Source organism: Engystomops pustulosus, chromosome 8 (assembly GCF_040894005.1).
Source record: "Engystomops pustulosus chromosome 8, aEngPut4.maternal, whole genome shotgun sequence".
Lineage (NCBI taxonomy): Eukaryota > Metazoa > Chordata > Amphibia > Anura > Leptodactylidae > Engystomops > Engystomops pustulosus.
This window is the reverse complement of record NC_092418.1, coordinates 83367990-83389978: the sequence shown is the minus strand read 5'-3', so window position 1 is coordinate 83389978 and position 21989 is coordinate 83367990. Positions and strand designations below refer to the sequence as shown.

Genomic DNA, 21989 nt, shown 5'->3' with positions numbered 1-21989 from the left:
TGTTTCTCTGTTGAATATTTTTTCTAGTGATTGAATAAAGATTTGTTACTTGGGTCTCATGACACACACTTCTTCTCTTTGTGTAATATTGTGCACTTGCCATTTGTAAACACCTCCTGCTGTAATATTATATACAACAATTCTTCTACCTTCAGCATAAATTGGTATTTAGCGTTTCAGATAATCCTAAACCCTATAGACTGTTTTCTACTGCAGTTTTGTGTGGTCCTCTCAAAGAGGTTTCACTATATGTATCCATGCATGCAGGTCTAGATTAGTATCTGCGAAGTAGTTGATGTGTGTGTCTATATTCAGCACAATATCAGATTCTATGGCTGGCTACAGTAAATAGTGTCTCTACTTCTATAAAATATGTACGGATTTTGTATAGGCAGTAAGTAATCAGTCTGATGAACACATTGTGAGTGCAGTGACAATACACAGCGCAGATCGGAGCAGCGTGTGACATAAGCTCCCTCCTGACAGCTCTGTGTGTTTTAGCCCAGGCGCCTCCCTTCCATTGGCTCAGTTTAATGGAGCGACGTAGCCCTCCCGTATAATAATAACAGTGCTTGTCAGGCAGGCAGCAGTAATACTGGAGCTCACAGCCCATCAGAGAGATACGAGAGATCCTCAGGCAGCTGCACGCTCTTTCATCCACTCTCCCCGTAGACACTAGAGCAGATCATCTCACTCTGTGTTACTAACCCGGACACCGCTGCCCGGCAGTTTGCACTGAACCTTGTATCGCGTGTAATGGAGGGATGGAGTGCTACTACATTGTCATCAGCTCCTCGCACCTGAGCAACGGACACTTCCGTAACGTCAAAGGAGTTTTCCGAGGACCCCTCACTAGCAGCACAACTCTGGTGAGGAGCACGACTTGTCCATCTGCCACCCACATTGTCCACATCTACTTTTTGTATGCATTCACATTGTGTGACTGACAAGCAAGTATCTTAGTTGATCATACAACGGTCCAGATTTTAATTTATTACGGTTTAATGCTTTTAAAACGCTACCTAATGACGGTTCCTTCTTCTTAAAGCTGAGACTTGGATTCCTTACTTTGTATAGTATTTCTGCATATTATAAGTCACGTAGTGATGAATATGAATAGACAGAGTGTAGTATTAGAATATTCTATGGATTCTATTCTAATATATCTAATTTTTCGAAACAGATATAGAAGAGATGGGTCTGTTCGATGAAGTACTGTATGAATTTATCGCTTTTGTTATATCCACACATTAATCTAATGCTCAGTTCTCTCTACAAAGAGTTGCATGACTTATTCTTCCATATCACTTTTGGATAAAATTTCTTTAACAATATTACTTGGGCAGTTTGTAACAATTCAGATTTTTTTTTAGCACTGTACGGAATATACCTATAGTTACATGTACCATAATGTCATCCTTAGCAGATCTAGCGTTAAGATCTTTTGAGAAATTTCTAAGTTGAGGAGCTTGAAGTTTGTATAATTTTCTATTTAATTTATATTAAGTTCAAATGAAGGATTGAGCTTTATAGACACTTTTTTTGCTGCTAAAAACTTTAGTTTGTAGCAATTGGTGGAACTGTGTTTAATAGTTTGGTAGGTGGAGGTAGAACCAGTAATGGAGTATTTTCTCTTAAATCTAAGAGGTTTCTCATTACAAAGGGGATTTTAATGTTCAGAATGAATATTGGATTTTGGTCTTCATGAATGAGTCTCGGTAAAATAGTGCATTATTGCAACCATTATCTAACCTCAATGCTTCTCTATAAGTATGGTTGATATTTATAAAGTTGGAATTCTTGTGAATGTTACATCAATTATGCCCCTAAAGTTTCTCATTAAGGTCATTGACTTATTGGGGGAATTTATCATATGCTGGTGTATGGTAGACCACCTCCCTTGTGTATAATTATGTTGTAGCCTCCACCACCAATCACAAAACCCCTTCTTGCCCCTCCCATGTAAGGTATAGGTGGTATAAGAGGGAAATAGTCACAATTCCTCGACAGGCGTCAGGACTTTTCAGGTCTTGTACAGCATAAAACTGAAGTACAAGTTAAGATGAATCTGCGTCATTGTTATTATATTGTGGCAGTCGTGAGGACTAAAGTTTAAAGGACATCTACCACCATGATTAAGGATTGTAAGCCAAGCACACTGACATACTAGTGTGTGCCCATTCTGGCAAGATCTGCTCATATTTTAGCTTCTTATGCCCTGATTTTTACAAAAAAGGCTCCAAAAATTGGGCTCCAGGCTCCATTAACAGCTATAGAGCCCAGAGCCCCTCAGGATTATTTGCATAATTCTTAAAGCCTTTTTTTTTTAATTAGGGCATAAAAAAAGCTAAAAGAAGAGCAGATCCTGCCACAGGGGGAACACACTAGTATGTCAGTGTGTTTGGTTTACAATCCTTGATACTAATGGTAGATGTCATTTAAGGTGTTTGTATGAATACAGCCTCTGCCTACTCACAGCATTATCACATGAGCTGTACATTGTTGATGGTCTCACCACTGGGAGCTCCACCTATCACAAGCATCCCAAGTATCAGACAGGTGGTGAAGGGTCCCTTGACCACTCCCCTGAATTTGACAATGGTTGCTCTGGAGTTGCTGTTTCCTTCATTACTATGAGACTGCCGGTGGTAAGTAAGCTTTATTACTTATAGTTGGAGCTCAAGCCTCAGCCCATGACAATATTGTATTAGATAATTAATACAATAAAGAATGTACTGTGGGCGCAGGTCTGAAAAAGTAATTATTGATCTAAGTCAGTTGACAAGAAGTTGGCACAGTTATCACAGACTTATATAGAGCAGGGAATAATATATAGGGAATTGTATGATCCATCTATGGATTCCTTTCTTCATTGTATAGAGAGATTTCTAGAAAGTTAACATGTGCAGTGCTTCAGTCCCATCAAGCATCTATAGCTGTGATGTATTCTGTAAAATGTCACACAGCTCGGGATAAATGTCTCTAATAATAGTATATTGTGTATCAGGTGTTGGCAGCCAGACACGGGAAACATAGTCTTTTGTAAGGCTCTGTTCACATCAGCGTCAGAGGCTCTATCTTATATTCTGTCACATTTGATGTGCAGTATAGTATAGTATGCCTCTCTATTCTTCCCATGAAAATAAGGGAAACTACAAAGGAACCTTATGGGCTCTATTATCCAAGGAAAGACAGCATATCCATTATGAGTCAGGGGGCTATTATTGGGTGATATTGGTCATCTTTGGATAACAGACCTGGAAATGTGTTTTGTTCATGATACACAGAAACAGTGATGCAAGTGGTATCAGAATTTAAGAAAACTTATGCAAGACTTTGAGTACAAAGGTAACATGGACAGGAGGGTGCAGGAGGGAGGAGGGGTGAGCGCTCCTTCCCCTTCCCCTCTCTATTGAAAGCTGAGAGGCGGCGCAGCCACAAAGAATAGTCATGGTGTAATGAGTCAGGGTCTGCTCACCGCACTGTGATCGGGTGCCAAAGACATCTGTGATGAGGCCATATAACTGGCCCCCATACATTCTTCTGCATAGGACTCTTCAAGGACATAGGACACTATCTGCAGCTCTTCTTAGTGAAACTTCTGATAATCGTTTCTTACTCAAATCCTCTATGTTGAACTCCTGTTTTGTGTCGGATTGAATAATTTAACACTTTAACGATGCATGGCGTAACCATACATCATAGTGCTATTGAGGAAGCTTTTAGAGGGAATCCTAGGCTTTTTATTTGCCGCCATTTTGTCATTTGGTGCTCCTGTAAGACTGTAAGAGATGAGTAGCCTAAAAATACAGTTTAAAAAAGAAGTTCAAATCACCCCCTTTCCCTAGATTAGAAATATGTTAGGTATTGCCACATACCAAAATGCCCAATTTATCAAAATATAAAAACTATTCTTCCCGCTGGTGAATCCTGTAACAGAAATTAGCATACAAATGACCAAATCAGCACTTTTTTGCTGCTTTGCAACACATAAAAATGTGAATATAAAGTAAAAAAAAGGTGAGATAATCCCCAAAATGGTAACAATAAAAACATCAGCTTGTCCTTCAAAATATGACACCTTAGACAGGTGCATCTCATGAAGTATGAAAAACTTACTGGTGTCAGAATATGAGGAAACAAAAGGTTAAAATTTTGTAAATGTACTTAAAGATAATAAAACATATAAAAAAGGAAAGTCATAAAAACAGCTGAAAATACGTTTTATCATCAATTTCACTGCATTTGGAGATACCCAGTGCCTTGCATGGAATTTTGAATATTGGGGCTCATTTACTAAGGGCTTTGTGCCGCACTTATGTCGGACTTTGTACGTTCTTGTAGGGGAAAACAACTTGCACAGGTATTTAAGAAGTGTCTGCGCCACTATTGTGTCTCTGGCACAGCCGCCCGAGCCTTCATGCGACACAAATTAGGGGGCGTTAGTTGGACATTATTTAACATGCAAATTGTGTCGCATGCCCTATGTTAAAGGCGCACCACAAAAAAGTTTGTGAACTCTGTCGGGCCTTAATGAACGTTAATGAACGTCCTTAATGAATGTGTTCCACCCAGCATTATGCACAGAAAGAGCATTTTTAATGCAATTTCCGTCTTTCTAAGTAAATGTGCCTTATAGTCACTAAAAAGTACAATATGTTACACAGAAAACAAGCCCTCATATAGATCTGTCCACAGAAAAATTAATAAAGTTATGGAGAATTAAAAGAGGGGAGTAGGGCTTCAGTCACCCTTAAAATTATATGACCCACCAGAAGTGCTGTACATGCGAGGTCAATGGGTTGTGGGGCTAAACCTTAGAACAGTTTGATTACTTATTATAGTAAATGTTTGGTGTGCTGCATTACAATGTGAAGATTGTGTTGTGTGGGTAAAGACAGTTCTAGATGTAACGTCTCTTGACCATATTAGCATTTCGTCCCCCCCAAAAAATTGCCAACATATTTTACAGACAATGCTTCCCAAGTACAGAATTTCTTAAAGGGGTTGGCCACTTAACTCATGTTTTATTGCAATGTGTGTATAAGTGTGGGGGCAGGATATTAGGTAATTTACCCATATACATCTATTAAAAGTTCTGCTTTGCTTTCTTTATATGTAAAGTGAAACTTCCTGTCTTTTGCCTTATCAGCCAGAGATACTTGTCCATAAAATGCCCGCAGACGGAGGGTCATGTGATCTCTACCTATCCATGAACAATTGCCCTTATGATAATATTCATGAATATAAGATCAAAGTCCTGGCAGGACAACTGATCATGAACAGATAAGATCACATGACCCTCCATCTGCAGCCATTTTATGGTCACCAATGTCTGGATCATGAGGTAAAAGACAGGAGACTTCACCTTACATATGAATAAAGCAGAACAGAACTTTAAATATATCTATATTAGTAAATTAACTAATATCCTGCACCCTACACATTACAAAAAACAGGAGTAAAACCTCCAACCCCTTTAAGGTGCTTTAATTCGCATGAATAAACTGATGCCCAGCTTATTCCCTGTGCTCTGAGTGAAAGCAGGTTTCTAGTATATTACAGCGTACAGTTGGGGCTGTATGGAAAGAACACAGTATTGTGGAGGAACTAAAATAGTGCTTCAAGTCCAGCTACTATCCTGGAATATAAATGCATTTTTGACACTGCTGCTTCTACTAAAACACACACAGGTACGGTCACACAGTTCTCCATGACCAACCTTATACCGTCAGCAACATGTATGGTCCAAACTGCTGGGGGGTGTCCTTTAAGAATGTTATTTTTTATATTTGACAAGGCTCACACCGCGCTAAATCATAAAGACTGAAATCTAAAGCGTTTCATTTTAGCATCCACTCTGAGTTTTGGTTAGAAGTGCACTGTATAAACCCTTCTCTTTGCCGTTTCTATACATTGGCATGTTAATAAATCTTCCAGAGTTGGGGCATTTACTCTTTTATCTTGTAAATTATTAAAAATACTAATTTTCTATGTCTTTATTAGATGTGGGAATTGTTGTGCATGTCAGTAACAGAATCCTATTTACCGTATTGTTTCTCATGGCTGTGTCTACCCCAGAGAAACCAGAGTCAAGTGTTATGGATTGAACCACATTCAAATAATTGACCCGTATTGCATCCCTGTCACTCAATATTTGTCAGACATGGAGATCTCCTGGGTATCCATTGTATTTATAGGAAGTAAAAACCTGATCCCATTGATCTTCAGCATGTGACCTTTGTACTGTTGCGCCAGCATGGGAGTTGTAGTTCTGTAACATACAAGTGTGGGCCATTATATAGCCGCACAGTGATCAGCTCTTAGATCTGACCAGGTTAGATCTTGTGGAATGCAGTTTCTATGTGTTTTCCTGTAACGGAGTATAATGGCTTCCACATTTACAGTGTTTTCTCAGACAATAGAAGCTCTCTAAATGATATTAACATAAGAGGCCAACTTGTGTTTCAGCCTTTGCAGACTTAATGGAATTGACTGAAGTGCTTGTTATCGGCAAGTACTACATGATACCTATACCGGATATGTCACTTACTAAAAGGGAGATAAGTATAAGACTGGGGCACCATATGAAAAGATTTGAACATATTTAGACCTTAAAGATCACCTGTCACCACTATAGACATGACTATAATGGGGGACGTTTATCACATGCCCCTCCAGAGCTGCTGTATACATCAGGAGATACTGTACATCATATGTTTTTCCGTTTACTCCTCCTAGGATGACCCAAGGAGCCTTATATGATGGACACATGTCTCTACACAACTGAAAATGCCTAAATTGTGCATAGGGTGTATCAACCTGAGCATTAGTAGTCTTCCATGTAGTTGTCAATGTATACATTTATCACAAAAAAGTATTAGTGTATTGCGGACTAAGGCCTAATGCACAGAAATGTAAGCTAGCCGTGCAAACTGTGGCTCACTCATAGCCCCATACCCATCAACTGGGTGCGTTCACAATATGGTATATGTAAGGAACTCAGCTTCACCACACCAGAAATGTGGCACCTGCCGACACGGCAAAAGACAGGGCAGGTCCCATTCCTGCAATGGGGGAAGTCTCTGCTCATTGACATGAGACACTTCAAAACAATAACTTGGGGGTATAAAATCTTCCTATTTCACCAATGGTGAACTAACTGGCTCCATTGAAGAGGGTGACAGTACAGTCTCTTAACTGCATGCTCACAGTTTTGGACATTTACAAGATATCCTATTGATGATCAATCTACAGAGCTACAACTAATGTGATCCTCATAATCGCCAGAATAAAGTGGCAATAGCCACGTGCCACTTAATCTCCAGTTGGCTCTGCTTGGCCTCTTACACAGTGGGCTATCATAGTCATCGGTTGTTTCCTTAGTACTTCTGTGACTTCATTGGAGGGATCGGCAGGAGTCAGGCAGGTGCCTTTCTAAATTTGGCCAATGGCCCAGTGATTCCCTATTACGCACCTGCTACCTAGAAATATCCCTTTTGAGTTAACATTGTATTTTTCCTCTCTTGGCTTGTTCCCCTAATGACTGTTAAATAATGTATTTCTCTGTGTCTTGGGGTTGTTCTCAGAGGGCTAAAGTGTTATGTGCATTCATTTAACACTAAACTCTAAACAATGTCACCATTAGAAGTAGCCGCTGCTATTTGCATCGTGAAATATTACGTGCTGCGGTGCATTAGTTTCAGGCAAATGTTTGTCAGTAGTGCTGTGCTTTTGGTCAGTGGGATATTGTGGTTAATTATCCATTTGATTTATTCATAAAGCCGAAAAATGTGGTCGTTCTGTTGTTTTGTTGAAGAACAATAAAAAATATGCAGTTTGCAGGAGGACAATGTTTTAACTCTGAATAATTGATTTGTGTTTTGTAACATTTTTGATGAAGCGCATTTTAAAAACAAGTTTAAGAAGAAAGTAAATTCTAGATGAGATCATGATATTTTGTTTATGTGTGATTTGTACATACATAAACAAGGTACAGTGTATAGGCTCAGGATATTGGTCTGGGGTCCAGAACAGGGTACATGGAACAGGCTGAGGGTTCCAGATAAGGCTGTTTTTCAGAGTTCTGAATTAGGCATAATACAAGGCTCGGGGTATTACGTTGGAGTTCAAATTTTCCGCATTATACAGGATATAAGGTTCGGGGTTCTGGATTAGGTAGGATTCCAGGTCAGGGTTCTGGATTAGGCAAAATACAAGGTTTAGTGTTCCGAATTAGGTTGGTGTTCAGGGTTATGAAGCAGACAGTATCCAATGTTTTGGGTTCTGGATCAAGTTGGAGTTCCAGAATTCGGGATAAGGCAGGATACAGACTAAGGGTGATTTCACACGACCGTTGGAGGAACGTATATACAGCCGCCATATATTCGTCCCCAATAGGCCGTCAATGGGCGCACTGTGAGGTATGAAGCCGCACTTTTGCACCGTTCTGTACTCGGGAAAAAGATAGAACATGTCCCATCTTTTGCCGTATTACGGCGCTGTGCGCCATTTATGTCTATGGAGAGAGGCGGGGGGGGGGGGGAGGAGGGAGCAGCACTCAGCCAGGCACCATGGATCGCTATGCAGAGGTGATGGGTCATCCCTCCTCCTCTCCATTGAGTCTGAGGTATGCCCACCTGGCCGTAGCAATGCAGCATACATCAGTGTGCCTCACACTAGGCTCTAGAATGAACCACCTAGCTGTGTGTTGCTCACAAGCTTAAAATCCTGAAACCAGAACCCATTAAGAGAGTTATAGCTGCTATGTTCACATTCGTTGTTGCTTTTTTTGTCTATTTTTAGTGTTTTATTCCCTTTTGGGTGCATTTATAACCAGTTTGCACCTTTTTTGCACTGATTTGTACCTTAGTTGACTTTGTATTAATCTTACATACTGCAGAAGGAGTGGCTTAGGCTGAACAGGAATATAAAAGTTCTATTCATCACACACATAGGTCAGTATCGCAGTGGGTTAGCTACAGTAAAATCGTCAGCGGCTAACCCACTGCTAAGTACAATACCAGTGTAGTGGATGAGATTTTTACAAATCCCATTCACATAGTTCTGAAAAAACCTGCCGAGAAAAATGTCTCGCTGTGCAGTTTTTTAACCACAGCGTGTCAATTACTGCTGTGGATTCGGGCGCAGTATTCAACCTTTGCAATGCAAGGGTTGAAAGCCAACCAGCCGCACAGGAATCATAGGGGAAACCAGGTCTATGGAGCAATGTCTACTATGGAAATGCCACAGTGGACCTGTCCCATGTATCATTAGCTTTTGACACTTTGCTAAAATCTTATAGTAGTTAGAAAAGTTCCAAAACTTGAGGTGGTAAATACGATAAAAGTCCAACCTACACCTTATCCACCCTATAGCCACACGTTTCCTGCATTATTATTCGTAAAACTAGTAAAAGATGGCTGCCGAGCTGCTAATTATTAGCATATTCACTTAATAATTTTTTTGGCTGTGTCAGTTATAGGGTTTTTTTATTTTGCAAAAACAACCCACAATGCTTCAGGATCATGTGAAGACTGCAAAAGGCAACACAATGAGACATTGGTAATGATACTTACAATTCCATTTTTATAGCTGTAAACCAACATCTTTCATTGACCGGTTGTGCTCTGTATGATGACGTCTCATTATACAATGTAAAATGGAATATAAGTGTCCAAATTGAAAGTAAAACAAACTATTCACTAACATAAAAATGAGTAGGAAAATCAACTTGTGATGAATGTTCCCAGTGCTAACGGGTCCCTCGAGACATGTGAATTGGTCTGTAAATTGACCTGAATCTACCATATGTGGTGCTAATGGACAATTACTTTCACAGAAGGAAGTCATGAGGGTCAGAAGGGTGACAATTTTGGCTTATAGTGTCTCCTTAGTTCTGTTGTGGAGGTGTGATACATGGATACCATGATGGACAGAAGCTGTACAGGATAAGTCTAACCTGTGGGCGAGTACATTCATATGTTTCCCTGATTTTCTATGGTTGTTACTTAGTTACATATAGTTATGATTACAGAATATCCGTGAAACATATAATACAGAGACACAGCTAGGGGGGCAGTGAATTAACAGGGCTGTCCAGCTGCTAAAGTAAAAATTTGTCCATAGGACCCCTCAAGGATCACAAATTTGTGAGTCCGTTGTACCCCAAATGAACAGAGCAGCTGGTTGTGCATGCTCCCTGCTACTCTATTCTTCTCTATGATACCAAAGGAGATAACCAAGTGCCATATTTGACTATCACCCTCAATAATATGGAGTTCAAGGACATTTACCACCAGGATCAAGGATTGTAAACCAAGCACACTTACCCTTCTGGCAGGATTTGTTCTTCTTTAAGCTTCTTATTCCCTGGTTTTAACAAAAATAGGCATTTTAAATAATGCAAATGAGTCTGAGGGGCTCTGGGCTCCAAAGGTGTAATTAGAGCCTGGAGCCCCACAGGCTCATTTACATAATGTTCAAGCCTTTTCTTAAAAGCAAGGAATCTTAACGAAGAGAAGATCCTGCCAGAGGGGGCACACACCAGTATGTCAGTGTGCTTGTTTTACAATCCTTGATCCTGGTGGTTATTTTCCTTTAAAGGAAACCTACCAATTGAAGGGAAGTTTCCGAGCACCAGATCTACCGAGCACCAGATCAGGGTGAGCTGGTGCCGGAGCTTATTTTTGTTAGTGTTTTAAACCACAGTATCGCGGTTTAAAACACTTTTTAAACTTTATGGCCGGAGCTGCTTCGGCGCAGGGAGGTACGCGTTTGGCGCTTCCATGCGCGTGCGACCGTGCACGCGGCTACATAGGAAGTGAAGGAGAGCCGGGCGCACGGTCGCGCGCATGGTGCGCCAAGCGCGTACCTCCCTGCGCCGAAGCAGCTTCGGCCATAAAGTTTAAAAAGTGTTTTCAACCGCGATACTACGGTTTAAAACACTAACAAAAATAAGCTCCGGTAGTTCCCTCTTATACCTGCCACTTCAAGTGGTAGGTTTCCTTTAAATGGAGATTCATTGTCTATGGCACTGACGGTGATAGTCGAGCATGGCGATGTGCTCCATTCATTTGGGGTACAACGGACTTCTGTTCTTGTGCTCCTATTTGGGTCTCACCATTGAGAACGCACCGATAGGGGATAACTTGTGACTAGACAACCCCTTTAACATTTTCCCGGGTGAAGGAAAACCTCATCCAATATTCATAGTCATTGCGTGAATGTAAACCTTACATAAAAATACATCTCTAACGTTCACTATGATGTAACATGTCTCTGGTGGCTGGTTTTCTGCCAGTTTTGGCAGTGCATCACAGGAACACAGGTCAAACGCTCTATGCTGATTCTTTCTAATGAATTCTTAACACATATTATTGTGCATAGATTACCGTCTTTCTGATGTTAAAATTTGAAATGAACCACAAATTCCAAATTGATTTCTGAGACAATTCTTACATAGGTTACATGACCACTATTCTACTTGAAAAACTTGATTTAATATTGCAGCTTGCTTTCAAGATATTGGACAAGTTCCGTACAGAGGTTAAAAGATAGCCCCCCTCACCCATTTCTTAAAGGGGTTTGCCCATGAAAGAAAGTTATCAAATTTGAATCCCATAGTGATGTTTACACAATAAAGATAATTTTTACTTACTTTACAATTTTACTCAGTTTTAGGCTATATTCACACTGCCCTTGCCTGCCCGTACCGTACCGGGCAATGGCAGTGTACGGGGAGAGGAGGATTAGGTGAGCGCAGCTCACCCCCGCCCCTCTCCATAGGAAGTAATGGCGCACGGCGCCGTACTACGGAGAAAGATAGGACAGGTCCTATCTTTTTCCGGGTACGGAGCAGTACGGTGCCGCACGTGTACCGCTCCCGTAGGGCGCCGTGCGCCCATTGACGTCTATGGAGGACGTATATCGGCTGTATATACGTCGGCCGTATATACGTCCTCCATACGTCAGTGTGAATGTAGCCTTATGGTTATTTTAGTTCCTATAACTCAGTAATGGTCAGTGTAAAATTCCAGAGTGTGATCGGGGACTCTAAGCAGACACTTCATGTTCCCTCTGTGCTATGAGATGCTGTGTGGTGACATCAGGGCTTAGACGATCAGGGTACAGGTTTATCTACACTTTTATTTAGCTTCTGAACATTCAACTAGTATCTGACACAGAGAAAAAGAGAGATGAGAGATGATGAGATACAAGGAGTTGGATATAGCACCCAATGACATACTTCCGCTCTGCTACAACTGAGCTATAACACACACAGAGTGCCTCCCCCCTGGATGAAGACCTTATATTGCCTTTAGCTGCAGAGTATGTCTCTGCACACTGTTGCTTGCCAGCAGGAAGTGTCTGTGTGTGAGCTTGTCTTGTAATAGAGGGGGGTGAGGCAGGAGGCAGAGAGGAGAAGCTATTCATGGGAATAATCTGCCCTTCCTGACCATAATCAGAAGATTTATGGTCAGATCCCAGGGCAAACAAAATTGTATACAACAGGAATGATAAAGACAGGTTGGAATTATATCTGTGAAATGCTGTATTTTTGTTAATAACAGTTAATTAGAGAAAGTGTTATTTTGCTATCCTGGGCATATATAAGAATCTTGTCTCCGTGGGAACACCCCCATGATGTTTTTTTTTCAGATAATCTACACCAACTGAAAACTGGTCTTGATAAAACCCTCCAAGAAATCGTACCCCCAACATCTATGAACAATTTAAAGTTAGCTTACAAACAAGATCTAAAACACTTTGATGGTGGTATCTTGAGAATGATCAAAACATTGTATACTAAAAACAGGCTACAATGTGATTTTCTAGACAATAACAAATGTTCACATGTTACAATTTAATCTGCAGCATTCTATATATTGGTGTTTCTAAAACCGTCCAGGAACATCCGGGGAATTCAACATAGAGCAATGGTTCGCTCTACTACAAAGTATACAAATTATACAATGAACTCGGGGGAAATAAAGGATTGGCGGTAAATCAACATATAAATCCTATTAAATGAGGGAAGTTTGCAAAGATCTTCACCTTTTGCTAACAATGTGGTTATTTCCTTGTATTTTCTGATGTTGCAAAATAGATAATTTTTTTAGGTCAAAGTGGTATTTTAGTGGTTTATATAAAAAAAGAACTGTAATAAGACAGCATGAGCTACTCTATAGTAATATGCAGAGAAACGCAAGTTTTTGGTTATTAGTTTTTTTGTATTTATTTTTTTTACATTTTTTTAAAAGGTACCAGATATCATATATGGAATATTTTTATTTTAAAAATGTCTATTTCTAACTGCTTTGTTGTCACGAGCAGATAAACACAAAATGGAGGATTTCTATATGGTGTCTATACCGTATGTCCTTTTCTACAAAGGACTTTAATCCAGTTTCTACCTAGGTTGACACTTCCCCCTGACCCGGTATAGTCCCAATAATTCTTAGGGTCAGTAGTTGTGTTTGACAGTATGACCAAGCTTCTTATAAGCAGAAGACATAGCAGAAAAGGAGATTACATGTTAAGTAGATGGATAGTTCATGTAAAGTAGATTTCTTTGGATTAGCCATCCATTAATGTATCTTCAGTAGCTTAACAAGGGTTGAAGTCTGCAGAATTTTATTGTTTTTGCTTTTAAAAAATCCCAATGGATGAATCTTTGCCTTTTATTCCCATGTTACAGTATTGTATCCTTGGATTGAACACACAGATATACTATTTTACTGCTAATGTTAAACTTTATTTAAAAAATAAATACAACTAAAATTGCAGGTCGAATGATCTACTCTTTGTGATTAGTTATGAAGGAAGAAAAAACAATTTAATTCATAAGAACCACATTGTCAATTATAACATCACAAAATTGCAGCATATTACAAGATGCACACGGTTGATATTTACATTGCAGTTTTTGACAACAGAACAATTGCATTTTTATCCACAACATGTGAACCCTATCTGACAGGTTTGGGGAAACGCACGTGGGCTCCACACAGTCCTGTTAGGACAATAGTAAGATTGGTCTCATGGGGTCCAATGACCGCTGTGGACTCCAGTGTTTGCCTTGTGAGAGCCTCATATCATGCAAGTACGAGATCACATGTAAATTGGTACTAGACCTAGACCTGTCCCTGGGTTTACAATATATTAAAATACATTTTTCAAATAACAACATTGTAAAATCTTTTTTTTTCAAAATGACTGCAGTTTTGCATCCAGAAACATCTAAAAATAATACATTTAAATCACTGGCACTTGTAAGCAAACAAGGACCATCTACTGAAGCTCCGGAGAAACACATTTCGACCTCAAAGGGGTTGAAGCATTAATAATATGCTTTCCCTATCCCTTATTTTTGCTGTGCTGACCAGCCATCCCACAGAGGTCAATGTAACAAGGGAGAGAGTTCAGCCTGGGCTACATTGACTTCTATGGGACTTACAGATCCGCATATGACTCAGCCGAAACCTGGAAATCTAGGGCAGATCAGGTCAACACTTCTTCTGCTTAATGGTGGGGTCTACCAGTGAAGACCCCTTGGCTATCCTACGGACATTATTCATGATAAATAACCAACATATTAATTCATTATGCTAATAATACCCAATATTATTAACTTAACATTTCCAATACGTTAGGCATATTTATGTACTTTTGTACAACATCATTTATTCCCTATTCCAAATACAAAAGTCAGTATAAATCACTTGATTGATGTTTCATTCCAAGAATTTTATTCCCATAACAAGTGATATTTTTGCTCTTAAGGAAAGCCTCTAGGAATCCCTGTCTATGAGAAAGATGAAACCTTGCGTACTTTAGGTATACTTTCCCATTGTTTGTGGTCTAGGTTTTAAAAGATTGGTAGGGATATTTTTGTATTTGAATATATAAACATCCTTTTTAGTAAAACCCCAAAGCCTGTCTTTGTACTGTAATCCACCCATTCTCCTAGTTACTCTGGTGGCTGTCCTCTGCACCCCACTCCCACGTTTTATAGAGTGGTCCCTACAATAGTAAACATAATTATAGTCTTTTAGCTTTACGATTTAGCTAATAGGTTTATATAACTTGTCATTTAACGTTACTCCCCTTCTCCATCACTGTTTGACTAATATCATTTGCATAAATTGGTTCCTTCTATAAGCTCCATCCATACATTAGTAGCTTGCGCAGCTCATCAGCTTCTCATCATCCATGCCAAAGAATGAGACATGTGACTTCACTTTAAAGGCATGTAAGAAAAATGATTTTCCAGCTGCTTTTAGCATCATTAATTTACTCGTAATGAGATTTTATTTTAATTACCGTAGACGCAGGGACTTTGTAATTAGCTCAAATCACACCGCTGAATCAAGTAATACTATAATGGAAGAGAAAAAAAAATACCACAGCGCGAGCCACGTAAAGACAATATAGGTCTGGAATTCGAAGAATTTGTTTTTCAGCTCCGTGCGCCTGAATGTTTTCCAGAATGATTTTCGCACCTCGGCCTTTTATAATTTTCACACTTGTCAAAGCCTTGGTAGTGTTCCATTTGTTAAATTAACATAGATTTCAGCTGGGACCCTTTGACTTGCTATGTGTTAGACTACTTGTCTGGGCAACAAAATAAGTCTGCTGCTTTTGAAGGCGAAATGGAAATGATTTGATATTCAGGATATCCATGTGAGATTAGATTCCATTTCTATTTTTTAATTATGCATTGATATTGTATTTGCAAGTTTTATAATGTGTCATACTAATTTACGGAACCCTCTATTGCCCATGAGAGTATATTCTGGCTCAACCGGCTTATTCTTTTCCTAGGCATAGCTGGGGATTTAAGTCATGTTACCAGTGCCATCGCAATTGGGGTTCCATAGTCCATAGATTAAACAACAACATGGTGAGCAGGCAGCAAGGTGGCATTGTAATTTATCATGCCAATTCCACAATGATGTAATTGATCCAGGTACCACTGGCACCCTTAGTGCATAGATGGTAGTTCTGAGAGTATATATTGTCTCCTGGGTTAAGCTTCATAAATGCCACTGAGCATTTACATTTCCAAACAGCTTGCAAGACAACTGGCTGGAGAGCCAAACTGTCTATGGTGGGCAAAATTTATGTTAAGTGCCTCCCTCCTCACGAAAATCTGCCTTTCAGTCTTTAGAATATCAATTCTGGTTGCCATATTTGGAGTCTCTACTTATGGCCAATGGGCTTTAACCATATGGGTCTCGACTCTGATATTACCCCCTTTAATCCCATATTTGCTACAATATTGCGCTTGTAGAGAGTAATAGATAGTCAATCCCAACTGCTTTTACCAAGTTTAGTGTGACCCAATGCAAGGTTAAGAAACAGCAGTGTAGGTTACAGTAAGGAGAATTTCCAATAAGCTACAACATTTTTTTAAATTAAATTACCTATTACATATTCAGTGGTTATTTGTTGCAAATTTGCAGTGATGTGTAGTGTTGTATGATACAAGGAGCCCCTTCTACCCCACAAAACAGCAGCGCTGAACTGATATCATGACTGCAGTGGGGAAGAAGGGCAGATTTACTTACCCGGTCCATTCTCGATCCAGCGGCGCGTTCTCTGCGGAGGATTCGGGTCTTCCGGCGATTCACTAAGGTAGTTCCCCCGATGTCCATTAGGTATCGCTGCTGCGCTGAAGTTCATTGGAGTGCACTGAAGTTCACCGTCCTACGCTGGGTGCAGGTAAGTTCGACACTTTTTTTTTTTTAAATGCGGCGGTTTTTCCAAATCCGGCGGGTTTTCTTATGGCCACGCCCCCGATACGGCACAATCCGATCACGTGCACCAAAATCCCAGGGCAATTCAGGGAAAATTGATGCAAATCGGAAATATTCGGATAACCCGTCGGAAAAACGCGATTTGGGCCCTTAGTAAATGACCCCCAATGTATTATAAATAATGCACTGTTGTCGGTGAAATCTGGCAAGTGCACGGTCCGTGATTCACAGACCAACCATGACTGAGTGCTGCTGGTATAAGGGACCATAAATATACAGTCTTGATTATAAGTGTGTGACAGAAAAGTGTTTAATCATCTGCACTAGATGTTAAAAGTGTTGTGAGGGTGAGCCCTTATGGTAAAGCCACGCTGCTGTCCCTTTACGTAATTGCCAGTTCTACCCTAGATGGTAAGTGACAACTGGGTGATGTTTCCTTTCTGCACCAAAGTGAAACACAGAGACAAAATGAGGACAAAACAACACAGGAAGAAACAAAAAGGACTACTCAGAATGGGAATATAGTCAAATGGAAAGTAAAGAGAGGATCAAAGATCATGAAGGCAGAGGGCAATTGATTTCTTTATGTGACGTGAGAGTGATTGGTCTGTGCCCCCCTTACAGAACAGAAAACAGACATGAAGAGTTGGAATGGGAATGGGGAAAGCATCTGTCACAATTAACTTAACCGTCTGCAGCCCAGAACAAAATCAGCAGAAGACAGGAGTGTATGGCGTGAATCAATTAAGATAGGCAGGAGTGAAAAAGGGCAGTGCTCAGACTTGTGCAAGACAGAATGCAAAATACATACAATATCATAGTTGGCCGTGCATCTTCTGCCATGCTTTATGAACAAAGCATGACACTAAAGACCAGATGTTGCATATGCTAGGAGGTTATATTTAAATCACTTGATACAATGGAAATTAAGGGTTCTATGAATTCTCAGAATGACTAACTATAGACTCAGATAAACTCCGATAAACCAAGTAAATTATTTTTTTACCTAAATAAAATATTGGGGAACTATGTCCATAAGATATCCCAGTATTTTTTTTTAAAGAGGTGTGTCACTTTAAATAAAGAGCCATTCAACCGTACAAATCGGCTGCAGATTTTCCAAATCCTTATTCATATATAACAACTAATTGTTTCCTTGTAGACAATGCACAGATCAGACAATGAAACTGCACTGTCATCATCTGGCTACAAATATATTTCTATGTTATATCTAATTTTCTGTTGATAACACATTCTCTGATTTATTACTTACTCTTGCTTCACAGCCAGAAGAGCAAATGCATTGTAGCAGGGAATATTATTTATTACAGATTCTAAAGACCTGCAGCCTGAGTTTGCATTACGGCTCTGGATTTTACACTTGTACACATGATTTAATAATTCACACTTCTACATAATTCTGGTAAATTGTATCACTTTATTTCTAGGATATAATATTGAAAGTCTTATTACAGCTTACACTTTCCATTATTTATACATTGCAGATCGGCTATTCAGAGTTTCTAAATGTCAGTGCCCATGGCATTTCCTGAGACTGCTGTCAAACCCAATGTCAGCTCCGTGATTCTTGATGCACATGAAAAGGAGTGGTTGTTGGATGGCTACATATTTTCCTCCATATTTTAGTGTAGCAGGTGTCAGGATAATATTGGTTTAGTATAAAATTGCTTTTGGCAGTAGTATTGAGTTACACCTTGTTTTTCGTTCCAGAAACAAATGCATTTTGTTTGTCAAGCAGTAACAGACTTGACTGACGGCTGAGAAAGGAAATAAATTACCTAGATTGGTATCCTGGAATTTTATCATAGACAATTGTATCAACCCATAATTATAAAGACAATCCGTTTCTATAGAAAACAAAGAAAAATAAAGATGATGTTAATTATAATCTGGAACTACATCACTTTTTTACTGTCTGGAGGGTTTTACTTTGTATGCCCCCAATTTTATACAGTGGCATGCAGAGGTTTACTTCAATGAATTCATAAGAAATCTAACACAAAAAAACTTGTCCTATGTTCCATTTGTTGTGGGTGAAATATATTTGTAAGGTTTATGAGGTTGTGCAAGATAAAAAAATATAGTTGTAATGATGGCTCGGGGATACAGGGGCAACAAACCAGACAGTGAGCCCTAAGTCTGAGCCCCCCAATGCTGTCACCTGCCTACTTGCCTCCGGTATCCTATTGATACGGGACAACCACGAAGACGATCCCTTCCTAGGCCACAGTGCAGACAAAGAACACGACAAACAAACAATACACACAGGTAGCGAAGTCAGGTAAACCGGGTCACAACGGAGAGAGCAATATATAAGCAGAATCAGAAAGCGAAAGCCGAGGTAAGTAACGAAAGCCAAAGTCAGAATGCCAGAGAAGTCAATATCAAAACAAAACGCTGAAAGGACTGGGGAGCTGAAAAATACGAATATTACCAGCGCTGGGGAACCTGTGCTGGGAAGTAATATAGGTGACTGGGGAACCTCCCCTCAAGGTGACTGGAGGAGAGATCTGTCATTCACAGCAGGCTAACTGTTGCTAGACTGCAGGGAAGCGGGTGTGGTGCAACAATCAACCCTGCAGCAATCTCAGTCCCAGTTCACACACAGGAACACTGAACAACCTCAACGCCTTCTAAGCCGCATACCGCGGACAGAAGACGATACAGGCAAAGACGTAACAGTACCCCCCCTTTTATGAGGGGCCACTGGACCCTCACTATTCCCACCTGGTTTAGAAGGATTTTGGCAGTGGTATATGTTGAGGAGACGTGGAGCATGGAGATCTTTACCAGAGACCCAGGTACGATGTTCCGGGCCATAACCCTTCCAATGGACCAGATATTGGACAGAGTTTTGTACCCTGCGGGAATCCAAAATCTTTTCTACCTCAAACTCTAGTTCACCTTGGACCACCACAGGAGCTGGTGGTTTAGTCACGGGTAACACGGGAGGGATATATTTTTTCAGAAGAGATTTGTGAAAAACATTATGAATGCGAAGAGAGGTAGGTAATTGTAACCTAAAAGAGACGGGATTAATAATTTCGTTAATCGTGTATGGCCCAATAAATCGAGGAGCAAATTTCCCAGATGGCACTCTGAGACGCAAATTTCTTGTAGATAGCCACACTCGTTCCCCCACATTATATTCAGGACCGGGAGATCGTTTTTTATTAGCCTGACGCCGTTGGGTATCTTGGGCTTTCACCAGGTTCGACAGAACCCGTGCCCAGACTGAGCTCAGCCTTTGGAACGTTGCTTCAGCGGAAGGGTTAACAGACTCAATGTCTTGGCAGGACGAAAACTTTGGGTTGAACCCGTAATTACAAAAGAACGGCGACATTTTAGATGAGGTACTAACCCTGTTGTTTAAGGCAAATTCGGCGAGCGGGAGGAAGGATCTCCATTTCTCCTGGTTATCGGAAATAAAGCATCTTAAAAACTGTTCAAGCGATTGGTTGAGTCTCTCTGTCTGCCCATTAGTCTCAGGATGGAAAGCGGAAGAAAACGAAAGAGAGATTCCCAATTGACCACAAAATTCTCTCCAGAATTTAGAGACAAACTGTACCCCCCGATCAGAGACAATATTTTCTGGTATACCATGAAGACGCAAAATATTGTTTATGAACAATGAGGCCAATAATTTAGCACTGGGTAATTTCCTGAGGGGTACTAAATGACACATTTTCGAGAATCGGTCACAAACCACCCAAATGACAGTTTTCCCTTGAGAGACAGGTAAGTCAGTTATAAAGTCCATGGAGATATGAGTCCAGGGTTTTTTAGGCAGAGGGAGAGGTTGGAGAAGTCCCTCTGGTACTCTTCTGGGCACCTTAGACCTGGCACATATATCACATGCTGCTACGAACTCCTGAACGTCACGTGACCACGAGGGCCACCAGTACAACCTTTCTAAGAGATACTTAGTGCCGGCAATACCAGGATGTCCGGCGAGCACAGAACAATGGATCTCCTCCAAGACCCGGAGACGAAGATTATGTGGCACAAACAATTTACCCATAGGAAGATTACTAGGCGCAAGATCTTGAGAGTTCGAGATAGCGGTGGCGAGGTCATGGTCAATAGCAGATAACACAATACCCGGCGATAGAATCTTATCTGGGACAACCTCTGGGGTATTGTCGTTACCAAAGCTACGTGATAGAGCATCTGCTTTGATATTCTTAGTGCCTGGACGGTAAGTAACAACAAAATTAAAACGAGTAAAGAAGAGTGCCCAGCGAGCTTGTCTGGGGGACAGTCGTTTAGCATTATCTAAGTATAACAGGTTCTTATGGTCAGTAATCACAGTTATGGGATGTTTAGCTCCTTCTAGGAAGTGTCTCCATTCCTCGAATGCCCATTTTATGGCCAAAAGCTCTCTGTTACCCACATCATAATTATGTTCGGCAGAGGAGAACTTCCTGGAGAGGAAAGCTACAGGTTTTAGGTTAGTGAGAGACTTTGATCCCTGAGATAACACTGCTCCCACCCCTACTTCGGATGCATCAACTTCAACTACAAAAGGGTGATTCAAATCAGGTTGAGTCAAAACTGGCGCGGTTACAAAACATCTTTTAAGCTGTGCAAATGCTTGCTCCGCCTCTGGAGTCCAATTGGTCAGATCAGCACCCTTTTTAGTGAGATCCGTCAACGGCTTAGCCACAACAGAAAAATTCTTAATAAATTTGCGGTAATAGTTGGCAAACCCTAAAAAACGCTGAAGGGCTTTAAGAGTGTTGGGATGTTCCCATTTCTCGATAGCCGTGACCTTGAGTGGATCCATACAAAAAGATTTAGGGGTGATAATATAACCCAAAAAAGTAATCTTTTGGACCCCAAACAGACATTTAGACAACTTAGCACATAAGGAATTCTTACGTAATCTAGAGAGAACATCCCTGATCTGTCGGATATGTGTTGACCAGTCAGGGGAAAAAATCAGAATATCATCCAGATAGACTACCACATATTGACCCAGGATATCACGAAAAATATCATTCACAAATTCTTGAAATACTGCTGGTGCATTACACAACCCGAAGGGCATCACACAATATTCAAAGTGTCCTTCGGGGGTATTAAAAGCAGTTTTCCACTCGTCCCCCCTTTTGATGCGAATCAGGTTGTAGGCCCCACGGAGGTCAATTTTGGATAACCAGCGGGCACCCACCACCTGGTTAAGCAAATCAGGGATAAGAGGAAGTG

The 21989-nt window shown here is 40.4% G+C and overlaps 1 protein-coding gene across 1 annotated transcript in view; it reads left to right on the top strand.

The window, feature by feature from the left end:
* The first annotated feature begins 582 nt into the window (after positions 1-582).
* The window catches only part of ZNF804A (zinc finger protein 804A), a 156970-nt gene continuing 135563 nt past the window's right edge, over positions 583-21989 (top strand). Inside the window, exon 1 of the mRNA XM_072121561.1 lies at positions 583-869. Coding sequence (XP_071977662.1) covers positions 765-869 — 105 coding nt within the window. The 5' untranslated portion in view covers positions 583-764. The remainder of the gene's footprint in view (positions 870-21989) is intronic.